Genomic DNA, 27036 nt, shown 5'->3' with positions numbered 1-27036 from the left:
TGGGGAGAGCAGGAACACTCCCCAAAATCAAAACATATGGAGTGGATTCGGGTGGGAGATCAATAGTTGGAAGAGTCAGCATCTGGGGAGCCCTACCCTCTGATCTCTTGTCCCTCTGAGGCATAGGGGGCTCTATTCTTAAAGAGAACTGCTGTGTAGAAGCTGAAATATCTATACTGGTGGGCCTTAAACAATTAGAACTATTCTTATCTAGCGCCTCACTATTTGCTGTAGGCCTGACACTCAGGGCTACCCCTGCTCCTTTCTTCCCAGCTCTTTCCCCTTCCTAGACTATTTGAGCTTTGGGCATATTTGTACTTACTGTTGGAATAACCAACGGAGTATAAACCATCGTCCTTTCTAATTTAGAAAGCCTGTCTTCTACTAAGATTATTTTTTGAAAGATGGGGTCTATTAGGGTCGTCAGCATGGTTTCAAGCCTGCCCCAAAAGTCCCCCTCCAACGTACTGACAGTTAGTGTCCCTGCCCTGTTCTGATTCGGGGAAGTAAGATTGCCCTCACCAACAACACTTGTAGTAGGAGCAACTAGCTCTTTCCTCCCGGATGTGGCCTTTACGGATTTATTTGATTTCGTTGTTCCCCGGTTCTTCCTTATTACAACAGGGGATTCGTTAATGCGGTTAGATTTTGTTTTTGCTTTCTGCCCTCTAGTTCTCGATTTCGTTTTATCAGGACAAGATTCTCCCACGGCTGGAGAGACCGGGAAGCTGGATTGATGGCCGTTATCCTCACGGCGAGTGAACTGAAGCGCCTGAGGCTGCAAGCCCCCCTCTGTGTGGCACCAGGTAAGTTAGATTGAAGAAGCCAACGCTGCGCCTCTTCAGTTCCACCTCAGGGGGATTAGCAGTTTCGCAGGAGAACCGGGAAGCCTTATCCCTCTATTGAGCCATACAGGGATTAGAATCCCAGGGCTCGTTGCATTGTCTATATTGGCTGTTCTGTACTCCACCAAGCCAAAAATATGCCAAATCAGTTTGCAGGATCCTGCAACTGTCGTCCGCGAGACCTCCTAGGACACCAAGATGCTACCAATGTTCCTCTCACCTCCCACCAAGGAATATAGTCGGAAACGTGCACGTTTACTTCAGAGTTACTGCCTAACCGGGGCTGATGGAAAGACCGCAGTTAGCCTCCTCCGTCACGCTGTCAGCAACAATGGGTCGGCACTCGTCAGACTTGTCACTCTGTGCGTTCTGCACTGGTTCCACTGCACTGGTTGTTCTTTACTCTGTGCTCCCTCCTGGGCTCTGCTGCTGGGACCACTATGCTGGCTTTCACTAGGGCCCCTTTATCTGATGCTGCCAGTCCACTCACTGAAGCTGCTGCCAGACTGGCCAGTCAAGCTCCTTTTGGGGATCCTGCGGGGGCCCTACAGCTGGCCGCAGCCCCGCAACTGCACCCTCAGCTGCACTCACAATCAACACTCCATGCAGAGGCCATGACGATGGAGCATGGGGTGTGGAGTCCGGAAGGTGGTAGCAAGGCTGTGCTGCAAGGCAATACGATGCTGCTCACCGGTGGCCCTCCTGCGGGCCCCTACTTGTTCCTGTGACTTACCAGCTCTGTTGGTTTTGTCGGTTGGTAGGCAGTAAATGGTGCAAGTTAGACAGTGCTCCCACGCGCTGGTCTGCTGGTCTACTGCTCCATTCCCCAATCTTGAGCCCTCAGACTCTCTCGGCCACTTTTGCTGAAGCCTGCCGCTTCCCAGGAAATAGGTCCCCTCCTGTGCCTAGGCTCTCTGCTGAGTCGCCACTCTAAAGCTGCTCCAATGCAGTTGCCTGCCGCGTGTCGCTCACCTCGCACGGCTCACCGCACCCGGTCCAGAAACCACCGGGCCGCTTCCACAGGAAGGAGGTCAGCAGGGGCGGGGGGCTTGCAACAGCTCGCTAATCCAATAAGCCGACACTGATTCTGATGTGAGTCGTTCCAGAATCGTCCCAGAAATGTCCCAGAAACATTCCGGTTCACTGAGCTCCGCCGCCGCTCTCACTGAGCTCCGCCGCCGCTATTGGACTCTATTTTATATAATGCTAAGTACTTTCAGTGCCACGCATATCCAGTAATACAAAAAGACATCCAGTGGGCTCATTGATTCATTGTCCCCTTGAAGCTGCCCCAGACCTTAGAATATCTACTCCTTGAAAAGATTCCCCCAGGCAGGTCATGTTTAATGCAGGCATTGTTATTTAACCTTTGTTTCTGATGTCAAGGGGAGCAAGGATTGTTCACCAGGAGGACATGGGGTGTTGAACAGTTGTATTCTGTATACCCTGCCTCCACTCAATCCTTTTCCATGTGTATGTGAAATATTTCACTGGATCCATTACACCTTCTGGGTTTGCGGACTGTCATCAGCACTACGATACTCAGTGGGCTGAGGAAGAGGGTGGAGAAAACCCTCAGACTCTTATCGAAACACAAGGGTGCTTCAGCTCTCTAGGCAGTGTGCTAGTTTTAGCATAAGCGATTTTAAGGAGCTGAAGAAAGGATGGGTAGGTATACCAAGGGTATTTCGTTAAAGAGATACAGAAACCTATAGTGGACTAATATTTTCATGATCGTTATGTAGCCTTCCTGAGAGAGTGGGAGCCTAATCAGCACATTACATATTAATCTAGTTTATCCAGCTCTGCCCCATAATGGTCTTTAAAAACAACTTGGGTCTCCCAATGTACCTCTGATGCCCAGATATACCGATTCCTCCGTTCACTGCAAAGGAACTTCCACTTTATGGCGTGCTATGTCTTTGTTCAGCAGAAAAATCAATTACTTTTTCCAATGCATCTCATGTATAATGGGCCCGAAATTATATTTGCGGTTCATGAATATAGATCAGTAATTAGTTACGTATCTGCAAATCCATTTCTCCAACATTGGTATCTTTTATGTATTCACATGCTTGAATGATTCCAAGTCATGCTGGGAATCACCTGTACATTAAAATTACAGTGTAAAATATGTAACCAACAGTATATAATGTAAAATGGCCATAGGCCTGAAACATAGTATGTTTAGTAACACATCCACCTCATTTGAAAGAGCCAAACGTCAGGCAATGAGGTGGAAGCTTAAGCACTCCTACTCCCCCTAGAGGCCACCATATATAAGATTTCAAACACAGGAGTGTGAATAAAATATGATGAGCCTCTGACCGGGGAGGAGGGATAGGCACATATGAATATATAAAATAAATCAACGTTAGAGAACTAGAGTAACAAGTAAATAACTCATTTCTTCTCCAACATTGAATCTTTTATATATTCACATGCATGAATCAGAAAATCAAGAAATACACATTATGAAATACAACAAAGTGGAATGCAGGCACACCTTTAGTGAAAGATTTCTCATGACTGCCTGTTCCACTGCTGCGTCAGCTTCTGCTCCACATCTAGGCAGTAATGATTCATGAACTTATGCCTGTTCCTCCAGGTGGCTGCATGGCAGATGCCTCTCAAAGGCACCCCAGCATAGAGTGTTGCAGTTGAAGCTATGCCCCTAGTGGAATGGGCGCTCACTCTTTCCTGGGGAGGACGACTGGCTTTAGACATGAAATAAAGCATTACAGGCTGTGAGCCAACATGCTTTCAACTGTTTGGACAGGGCTTGGTCTTTTCTTGGTTGTGTAAATGATACAAATAGCTAGTCTGGTGTGTGAATGTCCTTTGTCTTGACTATATAAACTTTGAGACATCTACGCAAGTCTAGAGAATGTAGGCACCTTGGGAATCAATTTTTGATTGGTTCTGAGTAGAACTTGGTCCTTTAGTGAACCCGAGAAAAGGTTCTCTGATGGTGAATGTCTGAATATCTCCCACTTTCCTAACAGACGTCAGAGCCTGGAGTAGTGATGTCGAACTGTCAGTCTTCTAAATCTCAGTACTGAAGCCACATGGACCCGGACTTAAAAATAGTTGCGACCACTTTTAGCCATGCTTAACAAATAAGGCAGGATCTGAGAAGGCTTTATTTGAAGCGGATGATGGCCATTATCCTGTACCAGACACGGAAACGTTTCCACATAGCGTTGCAAGTCTCATTGGGCACCAGAGTTTCTTTACACTCCAAACAGCCAAATTCTAGGTAGTCCAGCACCATGCTGTCAAGTTCAGTGACTTGGGATTGTGGTGGAGAATCTCACCATGATGTCTGGACAACATCCAGAGATGCACGTTCAAAGGAATGGCTGGACGTACTGCCAATTGCAGCTGCTTGCTGTATCAGTACTGGCGAGGCCACGCTGGAGCAATGAGGATCAGAGTGCAATGTTTACCCTTCATCTTCAACAACTGGGGAAAATGAGGGAAGGCGTAGGCAAATTTCTTTAACTAACCGATTGAAAGAGCATTGTCCCTGGATGCCGGAACCTGCTTTCGAAGCATGGGCATTTCCTGTTAGAAGAGGCAAACAGATCGATTGTGGGGTAAACCCACTGATTGAAAATGTAATCCACAGGTTTCTGTTCTAGTTCCCACTTGTAACAATCTGTCATTTGCCGTCTGAGAGCTTCTGCCCGATTGTTTTAGCAGCCTGGCAGATGTTCCACAGCAATGGCTATACTGTGAAAAATGGCCCAGTGACACAGCACTGGGCCAGCTTCTGAAAGGATCATGGACCACGTTCCTACTTACTTGGCTATGTAGAACTTTGATGTTTTGTTGTCTGTTCTGAGTAGGACGGACTGACCTGCCATTCTGGGAAGGAATGTTTGTCAACCCAGTTTTATGGTGCGGAGTTCCAAAACGTTAATATGGAGCTTCTTCTGTGCATCTGACCAAAGGCCTCTTGTTGAAAGCTCTTGCAGGTTGACTCCCCATCCGTCCATACAAGCATCCGTGGTAAGTAATAACCTGTTATTACTAGGAAAGAGACCTGCATTTAGGTTTTCTGGAATTCTCCAGCAGATCAGAGCTTTTTTCAAGCACCTTGTGACAGACCATATCTTCCCATGAACCTTCTGCCTGATGCCTTGCTGAACAGGTCTCATACAAAGCCTGCAAAATGGAATTAAACTTATAAATGATGCTATCATACCTATTAAGGACTTGTATGGCTTCATTTTGAATGATTGCTTTGCAGCAATAGTCTGAGATTGTCTAACTTTCTTATTCTTTCTGCCGAGTGTTTAGTATAGCTCTCATAAATTGGATCTTTGTTTGGGACACCAATGAAGATTTTGCTCTGTTTAAAGTGAGCATTAGTCTCTGGCAGAGATTGATGCAAGCACTCGTGGAAGCTTTTTCTTTTTTTTTGGATGGCACTTTGACTAACCAGTCATCCAGGCATGGGAACACCTGGTGACCTTTGCTCCTGAGAAAAGCGGCAACTGGAGCAATATATTTGGTGAATATTCTTGACACCGATTTGAGCCCAAAAGGAAGTGCCTTGAACTGGTAGTACTGACCGCTATTGAGAATCAAAGGTACTTCCTGTGGTTTTCGGTGAATGGTTACATGGAACTAAGAATCCTGATGGTCCGGGAAGGTCAAAAATCCTCTTCCTGCATCATCAGGAGGACTTCTTGTAGTGTAAGCTTCCAAAATGACTGTTTCTTTAGAAACGTGTTCAGCTCTCTCAGGTCCAGTATCAGCCTCCATTGACCGGTCATCTTTTTTATTAGGAAAAACCTGGAAAAGAAGCCTTGATTCCTTCGCGACTTGGGGACAATTTCTATTGCTCCCTTGAAAGAAGCAATAGAATTTCCAAATACTTCAAATGAAGATGATGTTCCTTTCTTGGTGGCAAACTGGCGGTCTATGGATGAACTCCACCCATTTGTCTGGTGTTATATTCTTCTATGCAGGAGCAAAAAATGAAATTCTCCCTCCTACCCCCAACTTCAGAGGACCAGCCAGAAAAAGGGGAACGAGTTGGGAGCCAGGCTGTCTTCTGATTATCATTGGTTCTCCCTTGTGAGGGACCTCTCTTCCTTCCTGCAGACCTCCTGTAAGTTTGCCTTTGGTTTCTATTAAAGTAGTATCCTTGATCGTATCAGGACGGTTTTTCCGGATAAGGGTGTCCTTAACCTCAATCTTAGTAGAATCCTGCTCTGAAATGTTTTGATTTCTGTGAGCCACAAAGAGTAGATGTCCCAAACTGCGATACTGCAACAGCCAAAATGCCTTTGTTGTATCGGTGTCGGTTTTAAGGCCTTGCAGAGCTTCATCAACATGTTTACTAAAAAGAGTTAGCCCATCAAAAGGCAGGTCTAAGATTTTAGATTGGACATCAGTACAGTCGGCTGTGGACTTTAACCAGCCTTGCCTCTTTAGTACAGCACCTTCTCCAAAATATCGCAAACCTGTATTTGAAGCTTCTATTGCCGCGTCAATAATGAAAGTAGTTCTCTTTCCTTTAGGATAGCTCTCGTCGTTTCCCTCTTCTCCTCAGGGATAAAATCCAGTAATGGAGCGGCCATGCCACATTAGACGATAGTAACGACTTAGAAACACCAGGGCATTGGCTGTCTTAATGGAGGTCGCCGCCATAGAGGAAATTCTCCGACCCAGATTGTGAATACGTCTATCCTTGTCTGGTGGACTAGATGATGGCGTTATTGGGGTCTTGGTTCTTCTCTGAGCGCCTGAAGCAATTACGGAATCCATTTTAGTATGACCAGTGAGGCAAGCCGGAGTTGAAATTGGGGCTTTGTATTTCTTTTCCAGACAAGGTATCACAGCTGGAATGGTAGCAGGTGTCATTAATTTCTGACCTCTTGACCAGACATAATCAAGAGTAGGTATGAATATAACGTATTTACGAGGTTGCTTTTTAAAGTCATATAGGTTGACCTATAGAGGTCATTGGTAGGTTGAATTTCTTGGCAGCTCTTTAACTCAACAAATGAAATTTAGAGATATCCTCTGTAGCATCTTGTACAATTGGTCCATCGTTTCCACTTGGGTCAATAAGATCTAGGCCATCATCATCCCTTCCATCACTGTCAGGTGGTAGCTCAACTTCCTCTCCTACATCAGAATAGGTAGACCCATTACAGTAAATATCATCCCGGTCTTTTCCATGGACCCATCGCTTTGAAGTCGGAGGCGGCAGCGATGATGGCTGCCTAGGAGGTGAAACTGGTAACGGAGATGGTTGAGGAGGCGGGTGGATGGGGGCTGCTGGTAACCCCATGTTCGGATTATTAGATGATTGTTGCAACAATAATTTAGTAAGAGTATCCATTATTTGTTACAACGTTGATAAGAAGTCTATTGGCACTTGGATGTGGCTCTCTGTAATATCAAGGTGGTTTATGCCTTAAATCTGTTAGAGTACATCCAGACTTGTACTCTTGCTGACACTCAGCTTCCATTGGGTCCTCTTCAAAATCTGGGACAAAGCTCACATCCAATTGCGTTGGGCTGTAAGCGAGGAATAATCACTAGCCTCTTCTTGATCTGACTGCAAATTTGTACTGAAGGCACATCTGTCACCCTTAAAGCTGAAAAAACATTTTCTCCCATGTTTTTTCATTGACTGCTTAGTTCCCAACGGAAAACAGCCTTTACAATGCAGCTGTTCCGACGCAGGGCCTTTACCACGCTGCCATTACCACGCATATAGTGTTACCACGCATATCCTTCACCACGCAACGTTAGTGGTGACGGCATATGCTGCTAACAGTGGTCCAGGCTATCAGCGCCGTTATGAGGAGCAAAGAGATCCTTCCGCTTCCTCTTTCAAGAGTTGCCTCGTCGTCCTGTTAAGGTAAGGAGGATTATTTTCAGGATGGCTTTTGTTGCGGGTATTTTTTTTTTTTTAGTGATTAGGGCACGTGTCCGGTATTTTTTATAAGGGCAGAAGGCTTGGGGGGTCACGTTGGTTTCTAGATTTCGGGGTTAGGAAAAAGGGCAGGGCAGAGGGGTTGGTGCAGGAGTGTATTTTTAGGGATTAGGGCAGTGGTCGGGTATTTTTAAAAAGGGCAGGGGTAGTGTGGGTCTGGCTGGGTTCTAAGTTTAGGCCTTGGGTCATGGATTTTTTTTTTTTTTTAAAGGGCAGGGCCAGTGGGGGTTGTGCAGGAGTGTATTTTTAGGGGGGCAGGGGTGGTGTGGGTCGCGCAGGCATCTAAGTTTAGGCCTTAGGGCATGGTCGTGGATTTTAATAAAAAGGGAGGGGAGAGTGCGGGTCACGCAGGAGTGTATTTTTAGGGATTAGGGCAGTGGTCGGGTATTTTTAAAAAGGGCAGGGGTGGTGTGGGTTGCGCAGGCATCTAAGTTTAGGCCTTAGAGCAGGGTCGTGGATTTATTTTTTTTAAAAGGGCGGGGGCAGTGTGGGTTCGTACAGGAGTGCATTTTTAGGGATTAGGGCAGTGGTCGGGTAATTTTTAAAAAGGGCAGGAGACAGTGGGGTTTGCGCTGGGTTCTACAATTAGGTCTTAGGGCAGAGTTGGGTATTTATTTTAAAAGGGCAGGGGGAGTGGGGTCATGCAGGGGACTATATTTAGGGATTAGGGCAGGGGTTGGGTATTTAAAAAAAAGGGTCGGGTAGGGGAGGTTCAGGGTCTGGCTTGAGGACTATGGGCAGCAGTCAGGGAACATTTTTATCATGCATGACCTTTACCATACATGCTTTACAACAAAATACGTTGTAAAAGCATGCGTGGTAAAGGCATTTGCAATGTAACGCATGCGTGGTAAAAGCATGCGTTGCAACGGAGTGTGTTGTTGCATCATACATCCTTCCTAACAGTAATGCCGTTGATGGTATGTCTATCATTGTCAGAAAGGTCGTCATCGACTCATCAACGAAATGCTCAACGTTGACTGTCATCGTATAGGAGGTTTCCTTGGAAGATTTCTTCTTTTTTGTCACAGATGAGTCTCTGTAGCACTTAGACTCTGGTTTCTCAGCAGAGGAAGAGGCTGCAAGCGCTGTACCAAATAGATCATGCTCTGGAAACTGTAAGTGTCTCCTCTTGTGCACTGCGATTAACGAAGTGCTTAGGTGGCACTTCCCACGAAATCTTGCCCTATAGAGGGGGTAGAGGGAGGGAGAAGGGTAGGGAATCTCCTTTAGAAGGAGAAAAATTCTCTTTATTCATAAGTAAGAATGCCAACCTCCTTTCTCAATCCTCAAGAGTCTTAGTAGAGAAAGACTTACAGATCTTGCATTCCGCTGACGCGTACGCTTAGATAAAGGGAATAAATACACAGAGTGTGGGTCATCAGTGTAAATTTTCTTGCTGCAACAAACAATTTTTAAAAAGAGATCTCTTCTCTGTCAGCCGCCATGGTGACAGTTGCTTATCAGCCCAAAAAGATCACTGGTCCAGACATTGTAACAATCTTCCCTAAAAACAACTCAGAGTACAGTAGTTGTTAACTTAGGGCTGGTTAAAATCCAGGGTAGACCAAAATGGACACAATTTCAGGTTATTTGAAAGGTTAGACCAGAGCTCTGACAGGGGACTCCCTCACATATGACATGTGGTAGAAATCAGAGCACTGGTGTGGTGGTCTCTAGGCAGTGTAGGAGAGCTTAAGCTTCCACCTCATTGGCTGAAGTTTGGGTTCTTTCAAGTGAGGTGGATGTGTTGCTAAACATACTACGCTGTTTCCGGCCTATGGCCATTTTACATTATATACTCTTTATTGTATATTTTCACACTGTATGCTGCTATTTTAATGTACCGGGGATTCCCAGCCTGACAACGGGGAATGATTCAAGCATGTGAATATATAAAAGATCCTATGTTGGAAAATAAAACATGTAGGAGTTTTGCCTGAAAATCTTAGATCCCCTCCGTGAGTGGTGTTGTCGCAAAGCACACACCAGCGCCTTAGCAGCCAGGGCATATAGCATTGGGGATAGCGAGCTGCCATGCCACGTGCCTCGCTCAATGTTAAAATGGTAACTATGCACGAATAAAGCAAGGATTTATAAATTACAGTAGTAAAGAACTTCTGCAAATGACACACTATAGACCAGCTAATGACAAGGTTTGCTTGATCATACAGTAGTTGATGCTGCATGAAAAGAAAAGGTGGTTGGTATCATTTTGACTAGTATTTTAGTATGTGTTGGAAGCGATAGGGCCTGTAGGACATATCTGGTTTACCTGGTTACAGTTAGATAGCTTATCAAAGAGGCAGGGGACCGGCAGGAGACTCCCTCATTAGAAGGTCTTCTCAAAAACAAGTATATTAAGTGCCAAGATGTCAGTATAGCCCTTATAGAAATCTACTCCATATGCATTCAATGTTTTTCAGACTTTGTATCAACCTTTCACCAATAATACGCAGGTATCCTGCATAACAGTACTTCAATATGTTGGGGCATGCTAAACCACCTTTCTTCTGTCGAGGCAGCAAAACCTTCTTATTTAGTGTAGTGCAGTTACTTACCTAGACAAAGGATATTAGCTTCTGGATTGACTTCAGCAGTGTCAATAATATACGGCCAGAAGCACCTGGGAAATGGACAAAGAGGGGAGTATGCTCATTTTTATCTGCCCTAGCTATAAGTAGTATAGTTTACACCATTTTTTAAGGTCTGCCCTAACTGGGTTTTTAACGAAGGCCAATTAGTCTTCACACCTACCCCAAAGTGTTCGTAATTTTTATTCCTAAGTATTTGATTGATTTGCTGGCCCACTTATTTGGGCACTGCTACTTCAGCTGCCATATACTCTGCAGAGGTTGGCTGACATAGGATCTCAGAAGTCTTATTTATTTTGAAGCCGGAAAGCCTTTCAGAGACATAAGTGTGAGAAAGTGCCCTCTTTCTGCATGGTTGCCCCCACTTTTTGCTGAATTGCTGATGTACTTTGACTGAGTGTGCCTTGGGCTCCTGCCAATCAGTTACCCAGGGCCTATGTTCTTTCCCTAAAACTGCATTGAAGCCTAAACCGAATTGGCATCTCTGGTCACAGGTCAGCCCCTGGGCACTGTGACCAGAGACGGCCTCTAAGGGCTGCAGCACTTATTGTGCCACCCTTAGAGGTCCTGTACCACTACACTCACACACTACCTTTGCAGGCTGCGTGTTTTGGTGCAGAACAACGTGAAGAGTCGACATGGCACACATCCCTGTGTGCCATGCCTATAACCCACTGCCGTGGCATAGATCAGTCACCCTCTAGTTGATTGCACTATACCACTGGTGAGGGTACAGGTGTATGAGCCCTGTACCCCCACAGTATCAAAGTCCATTCTTACACATTGTAAGTGCAGCGCTGCCATTAAGAGTATATGGTGCTGGGAGTTTGTCATTACGAGATCCACAGCACCATATTGGCTACACTGAAAACTGAGAAGTTTGGTATCAAACCTCTCAGCACATTAAACCTACACTGATGCCAGTGTGGAATATAATGAAAAATGCACACGGAGGGCATCTCATAAATGCCCCCTGAAAGCTAACCCACCTCTAGTGTCCAGGCTGAGTGGCTGCTTTCAGCTGCCACCACCAGACATGTTTCTGGACCCCTGGGTCGAGAGCCTGCTGCTCTCTGGGGCCTGAAACAATGAACATCCTGGTGCCAAGCCTCCTCCCCCCAGGATGGGCAGGGTTCACGAAAGGGAAGCTTCAAAGGCTTGCCGCCTTTGAGCTCCCCCAAGTCACTTGCTGCTTTCAGCAACTGGTTCTGACCCCCACATTAGGTGGGAGAACCGACGGGAAAAAACAAGTGAGGAAGAGAGGTGTGCCCAACTCTGCCAACTCCACCCCTCAGGTGGGGGAGGCGAGGTGAAGCATATCTCTCAGTCCAGGCCATATTGAAGATGGGGGGGGGGGGGGGGGGGGGGGAAACTGAGCCACCCAGGGACAGGCACATGTCCCACTCCCACTGGAGGGTGGCATAATAGGGGGTGTACCCATCCCAGGGAAGGGGCCCATTGGTCCCTGCCTTTTACCTACCTGTAACGCCCCTGAACCTTGCTTCCTCAGATCCAGACAAGAAACAAGAAAAGAAGAAGGACCGAACAGCCGTGCAGCAGCTAACAAGAGGAAGACGCCCAATGACTTGGCCCCAGCCCTACCGGCCTGTCTCCCCTTAGAACCTGCTCTTGAGAAATCCCGGTGTCCCGCAGCCAGCAACCTCAAAAACGCAGAGGTCCTGCCTGCCTTCACTTCCAAAGACTGCTTCTCCCGTGAACAACGGATTTGTTCAACTGCAACCTCTGGCAGCAGCTGGAGACCACTAATCCGCCCCAGTCTGCACCCGCCGTCCACAGCCCGAGCGGGCAAACACCACGAGAAAGTCACCCCGACGATCCTGAACCGAGATCCGGCGACCCTTGACCTGCCTCAAGCCTCCAGCAGACGCCTGCAGCCTAAATCCAAAAGGTCCCTCTAACCCCGACCAGGAGCTGGTAAGAAGATCCTACCCCAAAAGCCACCCCTGCACCAGACGCCCCACGGCCTTGTGTGCCCAAACCAACATTGCCTAACCAACCCCTAACTTCCCAACTTAACTCTCGAAGGGGTGGTTTATTGCTTACCTGTGCCAGGGTTGCTTGGTTCTAGAAATAAAATAACTAAGAATATTTTTATACAAAAACAATTGGTCTGAAGTTCATGCTTTGAGTGTGTGAATTCATTTGCTGACTGAGTGTACAACAAATGCTTAACACTGTCCTCGGATACTGCCTTCCTGCTCGACCACACTACCACAAATAGAGAGTAAGGTTCTATCTAAGTTTACCTCGGACTACCTTTAGGGTTCCACTTGACTGTGCACACTATACCTCACTTTGGTATAGTATATACAGAGCCAGCTTCCTAACACGAAGTACTTGTGAGTGACGTGATTTCAAGCTCAGTGACAAGGACACCATCAGCAAACAGTTATTTGGTGCTCAGCACTGCCAAATATTCCCCTCAACACAACTGACCCATGTAACTGGGACACCAGAGGCTCCATGTCCAGGGCAAACCCAAGGACGACTAGGGGCAACCTGATCTCTGGAGGCAGATCTGAGCCGATTCCATTTACTCCTGTCCTGCAGATGACCTTGTCTAGGAATACCCAGTTTACCATGCCAAATACTTTTCTGCATTAGGCTCCATGAGGATGGCTGGTATCCCTCTTTTGCTTTCTCAATCAAATGTGCAACTATATATAAATACAGTCACCCACTTAGTCTGCCTCAACTAATGAAGGTAGGATTTTACGAAGTCTATTCTTGATGACCTTGGTGACAATCTCAGTGTCAGTGTTTAATAACGCTATTGGGCAGAAAGATTTGCACTCTACTGGGTCTTTCAACGTTTTGCATAGGAGTGTGATCCCTACCCCACATATCGTGGGTGTGACATCTGTCGTCTCATTAAAAGAGTTGAACAGAACTACCAATGTGCCAAGCAGAAGGCCTGCTTTTAATTTGTAGATGGAGCTTTCTTAGGGCTTATTTTTTTTAAATAAAGTTTATTTTTGCAGTTTTATATACATTCACAACAATAAAGCAGTGGACAGTAAGATGCAAGGTAAGAAGGCGCATACACCCAATGCATATCATTAGCACGACAAGGTAAAATTCAGAGGACAACAAGTCGCACCCCGCCAGTCGTATCAGCACAATCATCAGACCCCATTTCAGAATCAGGACTTAAGATCTTATTACATTATAGCAGTGAGGATCTCTTCAGCCTAAGAGGTCTTATCTAGTTCCTCCCTCCACTGTGGGGTGACAGTCTTGCTTAGTACGTTATAAAGATAATGCCTTATATCTTCCTTATCCTTTGCAACTGCCATGTAATGATTCTTGTAGAATAATGAGAAGAGATCTCTTTTCAGTCTTCGATCCATCACCAGGTTTGTGTGCAAGATCTAGCCTTTTGGGCTCTAGGATGCATTGCAAGTACCTTTTATTCCACATCTGTAACAATTTTGCTTTAAACAAAGCAGTGCCTATTCTGCTTTATTTATTCTCAACACTTGGAGCTGAGCGATAATTGCACTGGCGTGTTTAAGAAAAGACAATCTCTTATTCTGAAGCTTTGCCTCCTTCCGTTTTTTGCCTTACCTAGTCTTTCATCCTTGCAGACCTTACAGGTCAGGGAAATAGCCATACATCGGATTGTGGCTTTGAATGCGTCCCAAAATGGTGCGACAGTTTGTGTCCTCATGCCATTTTCTGGAAAGTAGTTTTGTATCTCATTGCTAAGCTCCTACTTGCTAACACAGTCCCCAAGCAAGCCTATGCACATCCTCCATTCCCCCTATATCTGGTGTCTCCCCCCCAATTCAAGACCTATGTGTGAATGGCCGGAGATTGTCTCCCCTACAATTTGTAGCCTGCCCAAGAAGTTCTTAGTGACAAAGATAAAGTCTATTCTAGTGTATGCCCTGTGGACTGAAGAGTAGAAGGAGTAGTGCCTTTCCCTGGGATGTTAATGGTGGCAGGAGTCTGTCAGACCCAGGACCGAGACAACCTCTCTCAGATGTTTCGACATGGCTCGTGTGTATTTTGAGACTTGAGCCAAGCTGTCTAGCTCCTGGTCCGACACTGATCACTTTCGTTTGTCGATTATTTTGTCGTTTCTATCCTCAGTTCTCTATCAGATTTGACCAATCCACCCTTTTTGTTGGGAGCTGATTGCAAAGTTATTGCACTCTTTCCTGTATTAAAGAGCTCTCTAGTGTCAATGGTGGCCCACTGGCAACCCATTTCCTTCTGAATTATCTCTATCTCCTAGGATCACGTCGACATGCTGCCCTGCGATGGTACAGGGCCATCAGTGTCAGATGCACCTTCCTTCCTATCCTGAAGTTGAAGTACATTTTTCCTGTCTGACAGAGAATAGATAATGGCCTCCACGCCTACTATTCAAACTGTGAACCAAGCGTGTTTTCACCTCCTTCTGTATCAAATCTGTTTTTGGTTAAGTTCTTGCACTACCTCTCTGTAGTCCCTCCGGCGCTGTATATTGGCCACTGCTAGTCTGTACAATTTTCAGACTCCACTGCCTCTAAACAGATGTGATTTTGGTGCTTGTGCAACGATTCTTTCTTTGAGTGGTTAACTTTTCAGTTGGACCACATATCTATAGTTTAACTGTTATTACCCTTGTGCTTTCTCCCCAGTTCTTACTATGGGAAAGCTCAATTTGGGCGATTTTTTTCAATAAGGTTTTGAAAAGTCTTATGACATAGGTTGAGATGTTAGACTGCTCCATTTCCCTATTTCAGATTCGTAATGCATATATTGTCTCTTTAGGATCTGCTCTCTAGAACCGCTCATTTTGCCATCAGCCATTTGTTTTGAGATTCCAGGTGGCAGAATGAGGTGATAGCCAACTGATCAACAGCTTCATATGTCCGCAGCAGTGTTTCTGCTGATCCTAGTCTTCAGTCTAGTGCCCGCTGGTCTGTTTAAAATGCACTTACTAATGCTCTCAGTTTTGACAAATTATACCCAATGTTTTTTTTGTAAGTTTACAAGGCATGCTCTAAGATCATCCTTGGTAAGCACTCCAGTTGGTGTTGCAGCAATGCTGTCGCTGTCCACAAGAGGTGCACAGCAATGAGTGTACAGATGGCGGTATGTAATGTCCCAATACGTTTTTAGGTCTCGCCTGGCAAACGCAGCGCGAAAGCGCGGTCGCCAGCGAGATCTATTGTTGCTGACTTGCCTCGGAAGTGGGACAGGAGATGGGCACGCGCAAGGCTTTTGGCGGATTGGAGCCTGTGTACGCGCACGTGAACACGCATGTCCACACACGCGATGTGCACATCTCCTGTCCCCCTTCCGACCACATGCCAGCCCCATTGGAGTGGCCTGCTGCAAGACGGGGCCGCTCAGAATGCCAAAAGAACACTGTGCCTCGATCAGGCACCAACAATAGCCCACAGGGAGCCCCCCAGCCGTTCACTCACCGGTCTGCTCTTCTGGCGGAGGCTCCTCCTCGTGGCGGCAGCACTTCTCTTGCGGGGCTTCCCTGCACTCCTGGGAGCCCCGCGCTGCCGTGAGCAGCCTCGGCCGCCACAATCTTCACCCAGGCCCCCTCCTGGGACCCGGGGCTTTTCTCCACTCCAGCCGCCACCGCGGGGCTCTCCCTTCAGCATGGGAGCCCCGCGTTAGCACGGCATGCCGGTTTCTCTTCTTGCAGGAGCAGGTCCTGCCCACGTCCCGGGCAAGGGCGCCTGACTTCCGGTTTGTCTGGGACTGAAGACTAGAAGTTAACAAGCATTTGCAATACCATAGGTCTCACATTGACGCGAGTTTGAACTATTGACATTTGCAAATATTAATGCCTTTTATTTTTGTTTTCTTTTTAAAAATATAAATAAAAAGCATTGTTATTTACAATGTCAATAGCTCAAACTCGCGTCAATGCGAGACCAAATGCTTGTTTTGTTGGCCCTGGGCTTAATTCCACATTTTTGTTTTGGAGGTTTAATTCCAATTTCCTTCCTCCCAGAGATGCCACTGCCCTGGAGGCTGGAGGGATTAACCACTCTGATTTTCTTACTCTGGAGTGTTAGTCAGCAGTTGATCAGATTTAAGAGGTCTCACCAACTTTAGAGCCTTTTAAAGCTTACCCCTTTGTGTGCATCTGCCCTACGCACTGATTATGGTAACTGTTAACTTCCCCAATCCGTCGTCCCCTGGTTGGCAACTCCCAGCTAGTCTCAGTTATTCCCCCTGGGATGCCATCAGTAGGCAGCTTTATTTTACCCATACATTCAATAATGATTTGATCTGTCACTCATGTTCCACACATCCACACACAATGTTTACATTAATAGTGCCAGGACCCAGCTCTCACCTCTATGCCGGTTTCCTGCAGAGCTTCTCAGGTGCCTGCTATTTAGATCTTGGGTATATTCTGCAACTGGCCTCTCTATTCACAACTGCTCCCCGGGGCACCTCCAGCTCATTGCGTGGTTAGCAATGGTGTACTTATGTATGGCCTGGTCTGACCCTATGCCCACAAGCCCAAGACTGCTGCCTGAGCTCTCAGACTGGCTTATTCTATGGGACAAACTCACCCCCTCCCCTTCCCCCCCACCCTGGCTGAGGCCTTCTGTCAGCAAAGCGTACGCTCCCTGGTGTCCCATCTTTCACCGCTAGGCATGCCCTCAGGGTCTCTTGCCCCCAAATGGTGCTTTGTTTCCTCGTGAGGGGCAGCTCATCAGCACCTCTGATTTGTTTTTTTATTGCCTACTTAGGAAGTCTATTGGTGCTGGGTACGGGCAACACTAGGGCACATCAACGGCTTTGTATATGCTTGGGGAGCAAGGCGTAGGGAGATGAGCATCATATTGTGGCAGAGCACCAGCTTTGTTTTTAATGCGGGTCGAAATAAACCACCACATGCGCTGCGAGCAGAAACAGCCTCAGTATATTTCCGATCCTGAGACCTTGAGACATGCACTGCTGCACGCGGCTGCCACAAAACTGACATCCATGGGCACAGCTCCGGTTGTGAAAAACACGTCAACCCAGCATGCCATCTCCGCAGCGGGCCCAGTGAGTTGACCGTCTGGACTTAGGATAGGGAGTGCCAGGTCAGAAGTCCACATTTTAAAAAGGTTTACTCTAAGGGGAGAGGACTGCAGATAGAGTCAGGTAGACCGGAAGGGGGAAAGTACTTTAGGGGAAACAAAGCAGTCAAAGAGAAAGACAGATCAGGGCTCGACAAATCCACTCGACCGTTCGCATTTGCGAGGTAAATTTAATGAGGTCGAGCTATTTTTAGGTCCTACTCGCCCTTTCTGGCGAGTAGGAAAACATACTAACTTTTGTCCTCTGTCTTTGAAAACAGAGAAAATGTGACAAGATAACAAGATTTAAAGGCCTTTTTATTGCTCACAAAGCAAATGAGCAATAAAGATGCCTTTAAATCTTGTTATCTTGTCACATTTGCTCCGCTTTCAGAGGCGGAGGTCAAGAAGGTTACTGTTAGGTCGAGAAGATTTTTCAAGGTACTAGACCTGCAGGACTAGTACCATGTTTCAGATTTTTCGAGCCCTGCAGATAAAACCATGAAGAACCGTGAGAAACAATGTCCGATGTCCGGCAGGGTAGGTGACGGCCGCAGGGGTGAATCAGAGCCAGACTCCTCTATAGCTGCATAGGACAGCTCTACCGGGCAGCGGCCAAGGGTACTCGGGCTCCACGGTAGGAACATACCGTTTTAGTTTCCGCCCATGGGGCATCGTCATAGTTCCATAGAAGGCAACAGTCCCGGTGTTACTGGGAAACGCCGTCCGCCTTATCCTCCAGCACGCCCCATGAGAGGTGGAAGAGACAGCTCTGAAGTTTGCAGAGCTTCCCCATTCCCCCGCAGTAGTGAGTGTTGGGCAATAGTCCAGGAACACAACTGTGGGGGGAAGGGGGGGGGGGGGGGGGGGGGAGAAGATGGTGGCGAAAACAACAGCCAATCTCCTCTATGGCTTCCTAGGTAGCTCCACCAGGCGTCGGCCATGTTGCTAGGGCTCCGCTGTTGGATTCATAGTATAACATCAGTAAACATCGAATAACATTGGTTACATAGGGAAGAGATAAAACAAAAACAAGTCCCAAGGAGCATCAAGGGAGGTGGGGGAGGGGAGTTGAGCTAGGAGCTTGCAAACAGTCAAAGACAGGCCTACCGGCAATGGGGAAGGTAAAAACATCAGGGGGCCCTCCAAAGGTAAACGGCAATGAGCCCACAGACCAGTTGGGGTCACTGATTCCACAGCATCAGGGGCCGGGGTCGCTCTCCGCGGCGGAGCAACTTGGCTGTAGAGAGGGTGGCCTCCTTTGTGGGTCACAGCTCCACCTAGACTTCAGGTAACAGATCAGCACGACCACTCAGGCTCATTTCAGTATCTGTCTGCAGTGCAGCCAATTCCCTTGCTGCTGCGTCAACTGTACTGTTGATGACCATCTGCCTCCACTCCCTCGCAGGATTCCCACACAATGTTTACGCAACCCCAGCAGTGCTTTTCATGCTGGTTCCCAAGAAAGATTTGTCGCGTATGCAGAGTCACCCTGACCTTACTTGGCAGTTCTTTACCTTACGGGATGCAATTCAACGCTGCAGCCAGCTGTTTCCAGTGTCACTGGACAGCTGCCATAACGCGCGATTCACGCAGCCCCTCCATACAGCGTGTTGAGATCCCCCGGCAGCATTAAAAATACTTCCCACTCCCTCGTATTTACCGCAACGCAAGGAAGTAAGGAGCTCCGGCTGCCGTTAGGCCATTTGAGGTCACGGTTGTCCGCCCGCAGTTATGGTTCCCACTGTGTCTCACTTACGCTGCGGACGCGAACTCACTCCGCTGCCGGATCGAACTTCAGTATTGGGCTACCGTAGTCCGCCTGGTTGCACGCGTCTTGTCTCAGAGGTACGCGCTCCAGTCTCGATGTCCGGGCCAGCCACCGCCAAACCGAGGTGAGTGATCACTGGCTTCCGCACCATACACCTGCTCCACCACAGCGAGCGCAGATCGATGCAAGAAGCCATCTTGTGTGCTGTATGCCGCAAGGTAGTTCACTCTGACCCGCAAGCATGTCTTACGATAGGTGCATATCACTTTGAGGGTGGGGGGCACTGTCTGCTTGATAAACGGAGGTAGACGGCATCACAGAGCACTTCTTTCGGCCACCGGGTGGGGTCTCACAGCTCCCCAGGCGCCATCTTGGCATATTAACTGGCAGGGACGTTGCGGCTCAATTCTCTGCGATGCAAGATCGGCGAAGAGCGATTTTGAGCTTCTGGTTGCGGAATCGTTGTTTTGGATGGGAAAACAGCACAGCGGAATGCCGCTCAGGAAGCTGGTGAGAGGGTTCACTATGGACCATCAGCTCCGAGCGGCCATCATGGTGAGGCTCCTCCTCCTTGGTAGGAGTACTTGCTGTTGGAGAAAAAGGTCCCATGTCTAAGACTTGGCACTCCCAATTACATTCTCTTTCTTACCTTTTCATAATTTTTTTTCTCCAAAAAGGCACACCCTTTCTATCCTATCCTTTTTTTGTTTTGGATTTAGGTTCCATTTTGCGCTTTCAGGTATTGCTTAGGCATACCGATTTTTATTTTTCCCCTAACGTTTATACGGGTTGGTACACTGGGCCTACTATGGAAAGACATGTACTTTCTACACCCTAGAAAAATTGTTTCTCCTACTGTCAAACAGTCATTACCAGCATTTTGCCGGTGACTCAAAAGTAAATGGTTCTGGATTGGAAAACATCCTATTGGGACCTTCTGCTTTTGTCCAGACGTCTTCCAAATTTCCAGGATCCACTTATTATGTGTGGGTTTTCCAGACAACATATACACTCAAAATCTAAGAACAGGAGTTTAATGTCATCTGGCAGAATTGATCGCAGCTCTAAGTTCACTTTAAGATCAAACCAGAAATGAAGCTGGATAAGCACTGCTGAGGAGAACAGTTTGGATGAGGCTTTGCAATGCAAAAAAAAGGGGGGGGGGGGGGGGCAGGGGTCTCCTTTATACCCCAGCATAAGAAAAAGGTACTGCTATCTTTGAGCTTTATGTGAAATAGACACAGCCATTAAATTACTCGGAGCTTAAGCATTGGTGCTTATAAGTACCTATACAGAGCCAGTGACCACACCGAAGTTGCTGGATGTCAGGCAACATCAATAGCAGGGAGGACTTACACATACATGCAGGCGAGCAAGGCCCATAGGGCTTCAGCCGCCCCCCACGTCCTGTGTGTCAGCCCGGGCTGAGACAGCTTCCCGGTCACACACAGACAAGCTTATCGCAGCCGCACCAGAGTACTTCACAGGTCTTTAAAATACCATTTTACCTGTTAACAAGGCTTTGTTTTTTCACCCCTTCATCTAAACTCTGCCTATTGCTGAAAGAATTAGGCCCCCCCCCGAAATTTGGCTCTAGTTGTGTCTCTGCATACATGTTCAGCAGATCAGAGCTGAGAATACAAAGGCTGTTAAGTGGGTGCTCGCCATTACACAAGCTAGTGAACTGTACGATCAGTGTGCAAGAAGGGAAGAGCATTCTGCCAAACCGAGCAACAAAAACATGGCCAATCACTATCTGGTTTCAAAATACAGCAATACAGTGACTGGCAGAGTTCTGGTAATCACCCCTACCTCTGCACTGACTGCTCACGACTGTACGCAGGTCCATGCGGTTGTCTACTGCCACAGTCTGCTGATTCCAGCCAAACCGGACGCTGATCTCATGCTGTTTATTACAATAAGTGGCATGACAGCAGGGTCAGGATTCATTGGGCAGGTGGACTCAGCACCCTATCAGAGACCAGGGAGGCGGGTTCTATTCCACGGCACCCTGTACAGTTCCGGTAGCAGAGGACTGAAGTATACATGTCGGCCTGGCTGTACCAAGAGACTGGCGAGACGGACATGGACACTTCTTTTCTGCAGTAGATAGGCAGCCAGGCGTGTAGTCCTGGCCAATCATAATGACCATGCTAACACTAGCTGATGGATGTGATTGTGCGTCTGCAAAGCTTTATCTTATAGGGGACTTGAAAAACAAGTGGGGCGGAGGCACAATTTATAGCGAAAAAAAAACCACACAAAAAAAATTAAGTGGGTGAGGTATGTGCCGGTTTGCAGTGACAGGGCATTGCCCCAACACCCCTATGTATGAGCCACCATTACTTGTTTGGATGTCAAAGTTATCATTGCTACCTCCATTTTGCATTGATTTAGTATGTGGTTAACCAGACATTTCTAAGCTTCGACTGGTTCCACACCCCCACATAGGACCTGTGCACAATACTCTAAAAACGGTCTGCAAGGACATTATTACTCTTTACATTGACTGGAATTCATCAGAAAAAAAAATCTCTCACCATTGGGTTTATTTAAAGTTATTCCCCTTCTGTAACCCCTTTTTTGTTAAAAATTCAACAGAGTTTGTAATTTGTCTTTCTCTTGGCATTCTCGCTTCCTTGCATCGCCTACTCCCAGCAAAATGTATTTGTGTTTTTATTGAGAATGTTGTCCCTTTCAGAAATACACAAAGGGAATATTGCCAATACTTTTGAGATGCAGGTTTCCCACTTCACTATGTTTAACAAGACTGGACACCTAGTGCATAAGCCTGCAGTTTCATGACACAAATGTAAACCGGTATGGCTGTTATTCTGCTAGGAGTAGCATCATAAGTCATTGCAATCCATCAGCAGCTGGGTGCAGATTTTGAACAGCAAGAGTGTGTGGGAATATCCTTGAGGCAGAGCCTTTACTGACTATCTTGGCATGGTAAGTAATACTGGATGATAAGGCCACTGTCACCACTCTTTAAAGAGATGTGTGGATGGTGATTCACTCACTCGCACAAGATTCAAAAGGAAAAATAGACAATCTCAAGTTAAATGGGCATGTAGACATACTGTGTTTCATATTTGGGAAACAGGTAGAACTGTTTCAAGAATAGGCAGTTTCACCCTAGCTGCAGGGCAGATTTATAGGTTGGTGGCGAGGGAATCCCATCACAACGGCAGACTTTCCTCCCCACCAACCAAGTGCCCACCCGATTTCTGTGCGACCGGACCATAGGTTCGGCTATGGTGGGGACTACTCAATCACTGCTGTAGCTAAACTTCTCAGACGGCCGACTGAGAAGGGCCACCGGAGAATTGGCTATATGTCCATCCAACTTATTAGGATGGGCCGACATATAGACATTTATTTCTGTGTCACTGCTAGGCAAACTCTGGTGGTAAGGGAAAGTAAAAAACAAAAAAATGCCCCCAGCCCCACTCCTGCCATGGGAGCTACCTCAAATCCCATCAGGATTTTCTTTTTGAAAGTAACAAAAAAAAAAAAAAAAGAAACCAGTTTGGTGCAGGGCTCCATCAACATGATGCACCAAACTACAAAACGGGTCTTTTGCCCTATAATTAAATTGCCCCCCTAAGTTCATTCCTGAATCTGCAAGCAACAAAATATTTCATTTATTCACCAACCTGTTATGGCATAAAAGATTTTTTCATTGACCTCTGGTTTCGCCTCATTGAGTGGAACTCGAAGCATTTCAGGAGTAACCCAATGCAGAGAGCTAGAAAAGAGAAAGAACAGTGTATAAAATACAAGGCTTGGATCAGTATACATAATAAAAACAAGCATTGAGATAGCCAATAGGTCTCGCCTTTGGGACCTTATAAGTGTTTAGCCATGCAACAGTTGCATAACTAAATACTTATAAGGTGCCAAAAGCGAGACCTATTGGCTATGCAAAGCGGCCCTGCGGCCGCGAAAGTGAAAGTTATCACAATCAAACATCAAAGCGGCCATGCGGCCGCAAAAGTGAAAGTATTCGTGGTAAAGCGCTGCGCGTGCGCCCGCGCACATGCACTGTAGCTCTAGGCTGGCCTGGTAGCACTTTTTGGAGCCCTCTCAATAAGTCTCGCCAGACCAGCGCATGCGCTGGGTCAGGCGAGACCTAACAAATGGAGTGGATGATGGGCTAGAAACTCTTCCCTGTGTTGCGCAGTAATATAGAGCCTATGAAATGTTCTAAAAATGAGACGAGGGCACCAAACCCGTACTGGTGAGCTTGGTTTCAGGTTTCATTGTGGTACCTCAGAGACCATGTTTTCAGTTTTTTAGTCTTCCGTCAGCCAAAACCTTTTGCTTTCTGCCCACCCCCCAATTTAAAGACTACGCACATACAAGGGTTTTCAGTCAGACCTCCTTATCCATTGCTCTCTTGTTGTCGCATCTCCCCTGTGCACAATGTTTAAAAGTGTCTAAAAAGAAGCCCTTGTCAGTGCCAGGGACTTGTGGGCCAATGTTCCTTTTTACTTAAAACTGGATAGTTTCCCTTTCACAACCGTTTTATTTTTTATTTCTGTTTAATTAGGCTTTTAATGTGCCACAGATATTGCCAGAGGGCTTTCACTGCTGCATGCAGTGCTCTGGATCCCCGCGGGCACTGCTGTAGCACCCCAATTTGAATGGTCTTTAAATTTGCCTGGGTGGTGATGTTTGAATGTTTTTATTAAAGTATAGAAATAATTAAAATAAAACATGCACTGGCAAAGCACCTAGCTCGGAACCAAAATCAGAACGAATGTACTTGCCAATGCTTATATGTAAGGATGTGCTGATTAGCACAATTTCATATTTTTGACTATGTCCTGGCGCTCATACTTTGAAAGATTTTCTCAGTTTAACATTTCATGGTGACGTCATAAGACCCTTTAATTTTAGAGGTGAGCTAATTAGCTCCGTTCTAGGTTGATCTCTGATGAGGTTTTTAGGTCTCGCCTATGCAGCGTTCAAGCGCTGCTTTGGAGTGACCTCTTGAAATTGCTCCGGGCTTTCGTGGAAACTCATGCATGTTCTGCACTGTTTCCAAAGGGCCCTCGTGCAAGTGCGGCGTTTGCCTTGCGGGAGTGAGCAGCGGCGCCATCTTTTAGCAATTATCGCGCCTGCTGCTGCTCGCTCCCGCAAGGTAAACGCTGTACATGTACTATAGCCTCAAAGACGTGCAACTTCCGATATCGTCAGCCATTAAGCAGTTAATGAAGTAATCCCTTGTTAACCCCTTCGGTGCTCAGGGCGGTCCGGGAGCCGTCCCGAGACACAGTGGGTATGTGCTCAGGACGTCACCCGGCTGTCCTAGCACCCACCCACGGGGGTGGGGGGAAATTGCTGGCGCCCCCCCGTGGGCGGCCCATCTATGTGCCCCCCACCAGGGACTGGCAGGGGAAGCCCTTCCCCTGCCTCGCCAACCCCCTCTTCCATGTCATCAATGAAGTCAGCGCGTGAGGCGCGCCGTCATTGAGGGATTTCCAACGCGCTGGAAGCCATTAGCTTCCAGCGTGTCGTCGAACAAGGTACGTTTCTCCTTGTGGGAGGGGGGATGATCTTAAAAAAGAAAGGCATGGGGGGGAAGGAAGGTGTTTTCCTTTCCCCTGATGCCTCTTTTGAGCATTCCTGCTGCATCAGGAATGCTGCACAATAATGCAATCGTGCAGCAGGAATGCCCACTAGACACAAGGGAGTTTTTATTTTGTAATTGATCTACTGTTTGCTGGGAGCGGCCCCTTAGGCAAGGGTCGCTCTCCTATTTGGGGGCAATATGTTTTGCCTGTGTCTTCCCCCCTAGGGGGCAGATCGCACCATTTGTTTAAATTAAAGTGGCCCACTAGACCACCAGGAATACGTTTTATGGGGAGTGGCCCCTTGGGCAAGGGTCGCTGCCCCTGGGGGGTATTGTTTTTGGCTGTCTGCCCCCTGGAGGGGGGAGATCTCGCAATTTTTATTTATTTAGTGGCCCACTAGACCACCAGGGATTAATTTGTGGGGAGTGGCCCCCTGGGCAAGGGTCGCTCCCCCTTACGGGCAATATTTTTGGCTGTCTGCGCCCCACTGGGGGCGGGGGGGGGGGCAGATCTTGCCATTTTTTTTTATGTCGTTGCCCACTAGACCACCAGGGATTAATTTGTGTGGGAGTGGCCCCTTGGGCAAGGGTCGCTCCCCTTTGAGGGCAATGTTTTTGGCTGTCTGCCCCCATGGGTGGGCAGATCTTGCCATTTCTTTTTTTAATTGGGCCCTCTAGACCACCAGGGATTTATTTGTGGGGAGTTTGGGGAGCATTAATTTGGCTGTTGGAGGACAGATCGGCGGATTCTTTTTTGTTTTTTTATTATGGCCACTAGGGATTGTATTTTGTTATGTTGGGGAGTGGCCCCTTGGGCAATGGTTGCTCCCCTTTATGGGAGAATGATTGGCCCCACTTCTGCCCTCTTTGGGTGGCAGATCAGCACTATGTTTTTATGTCCATCTGCCCCCAAGGGGGGCAGAAGCCACTAGACACCAGGGTTTAAAAAAAAAAATTTTGGTGCAGGGGAGTGGCCTCTTAGGCAAGGGTTGCTCCCCTTTTACAGGGGTGAATATTTTATTAATACTGTTAGGCCCACCTACCCCTTAGCTTGGGTGGTGGATTGTGTGTGGACTGGTGCATTATTTGCATATGTGATAGTAATGTTTTTTTCTGTTTTTTATTCTAGTGTACAGCTTTTGATTCTGGTTTGCGGTTTCGGCAGAGGTTCAGCAGTTTTGCGTAATTGCATTTATTTGGTAAGAAAAACATTTTTTGTGTTTACTCCAAATGAGTATTATTGTCATGCATGAATGAATTATTTATGCAAGTGGTGTCATAATGGCAGCATATTTGTTAGTGTATGAGCATGAAATTCTTTGTGATGCGTTTTGCATTGCCTTGTGTGTAATTTTCGTTTTGCTTTCTTTTTTAGTGGGATATTGTTGATCCTTATTGTGTCTGTGCAGAGTAGGTGGTGGTGAGTCTAGCTGCTTCTGTCGAGTGGTATAGTTATGGAAGTTATAGGTCTTTGTGATAAAGACACATTTTGTTTATTGCTTATTTTACAAAGTGTTCGTTGCTGTTGACTTGTTTGACACATTTATTTATTTATTTATTTGCGGGTTTATATAGCGCTGGAATCGACTCCAATGGAGTATCTCTGCGCTCTGGAACGGGTTTCAGCTGATCATTAGCAGACAGGGAGAGCCGTCTTAGATGTCACTTTTAAACAACAAAGTTTTAAGCTGTTTCCTGAATTGCAAGTGTTCGGGACATAGTCTTAAAGTTAGGGGTAGACTGTTCCACAGTGTAGGTCCTACGACTGACAATGCTTTACCCCCATGTCTTGCTTTTTTGGCGCGGGGCACCACCAGCAGAGAACCATTGCTGGATCTCAAGGACCTGGTAGGAATATAGGGAATGAATTTGTTTTCCAAGTACAGGGGACCTTGGCCATTTATACTTTTGTGGATCAGGCAACAGATTTTAAACTTAGTCCGTTGCCGGATTGACAGCCAATGCAGTTTTTCCAAAAGAGGTTTAGAAGCTGTTCTCGGAGGGGCGTTAAGGACCAGTCGAGCTGCTGTATTCTGGATCACCTGTAACTTGGCCAACACTCCCTCATTTGCTGCGAGGAGCAGGCCATTACAGTAATCCAGCCGACTTAGAACAAGAGCCTGCACCAGGGTCCTCCTGGAGGCATCCGGCAACAAAGGAAGAATCTTACGCAACAGGCCAATAGTGTGGAAGCATACACCTGTAATATAGTTGGTATGCTGCCTTAACACT

General features: G+C 46.9%; 1 protein-coding gene across 3 annotated transcripts in view; it reads right to left on the bottom strand.

Annotated features, from left to right (window-relative positions):
- Positions 1-27036, bottom strand: part of LOC146783991 (rab5 GDP/GTP exchange factor-like) — a 161950-nt gene that overhangs the window by 25964 nt on the left and 108950 nt on the right. For all 3 annotated transcript variants that reach the window (XM_085633191.1, XM_085633192.1, XM_085633194.1), the window contains exon 7: positions 22883-22974. In XM_085633191.1, coding sequence (XP_085489317.1) covers positions 22883-22974 — 92 coding nt within the window. The remainder of the gene's footprint in view (positions 1-22882; positions 22975-27036) is intronic.

The sequence above is a fragment of the Triturus cristatus genome, chromosome 11 (assembly GCF_964204655.1).
Source record: "Triturus cristatus chromosome 11, aTriCri1.1, whole genome shotgun sequence".
In the NCBI taxonomy this organism is placed as follows: domain Eukaryota; kingdom Metazoa; phylum Chordata; class Amphibia; order Caudata; family Salamandridae; genus Triturus; species Triturus cristatus.
Note: the sequence above shows the minus strand (reverse complement) of the source record. Positions and strands in the feature narration are given on the sequence as shown.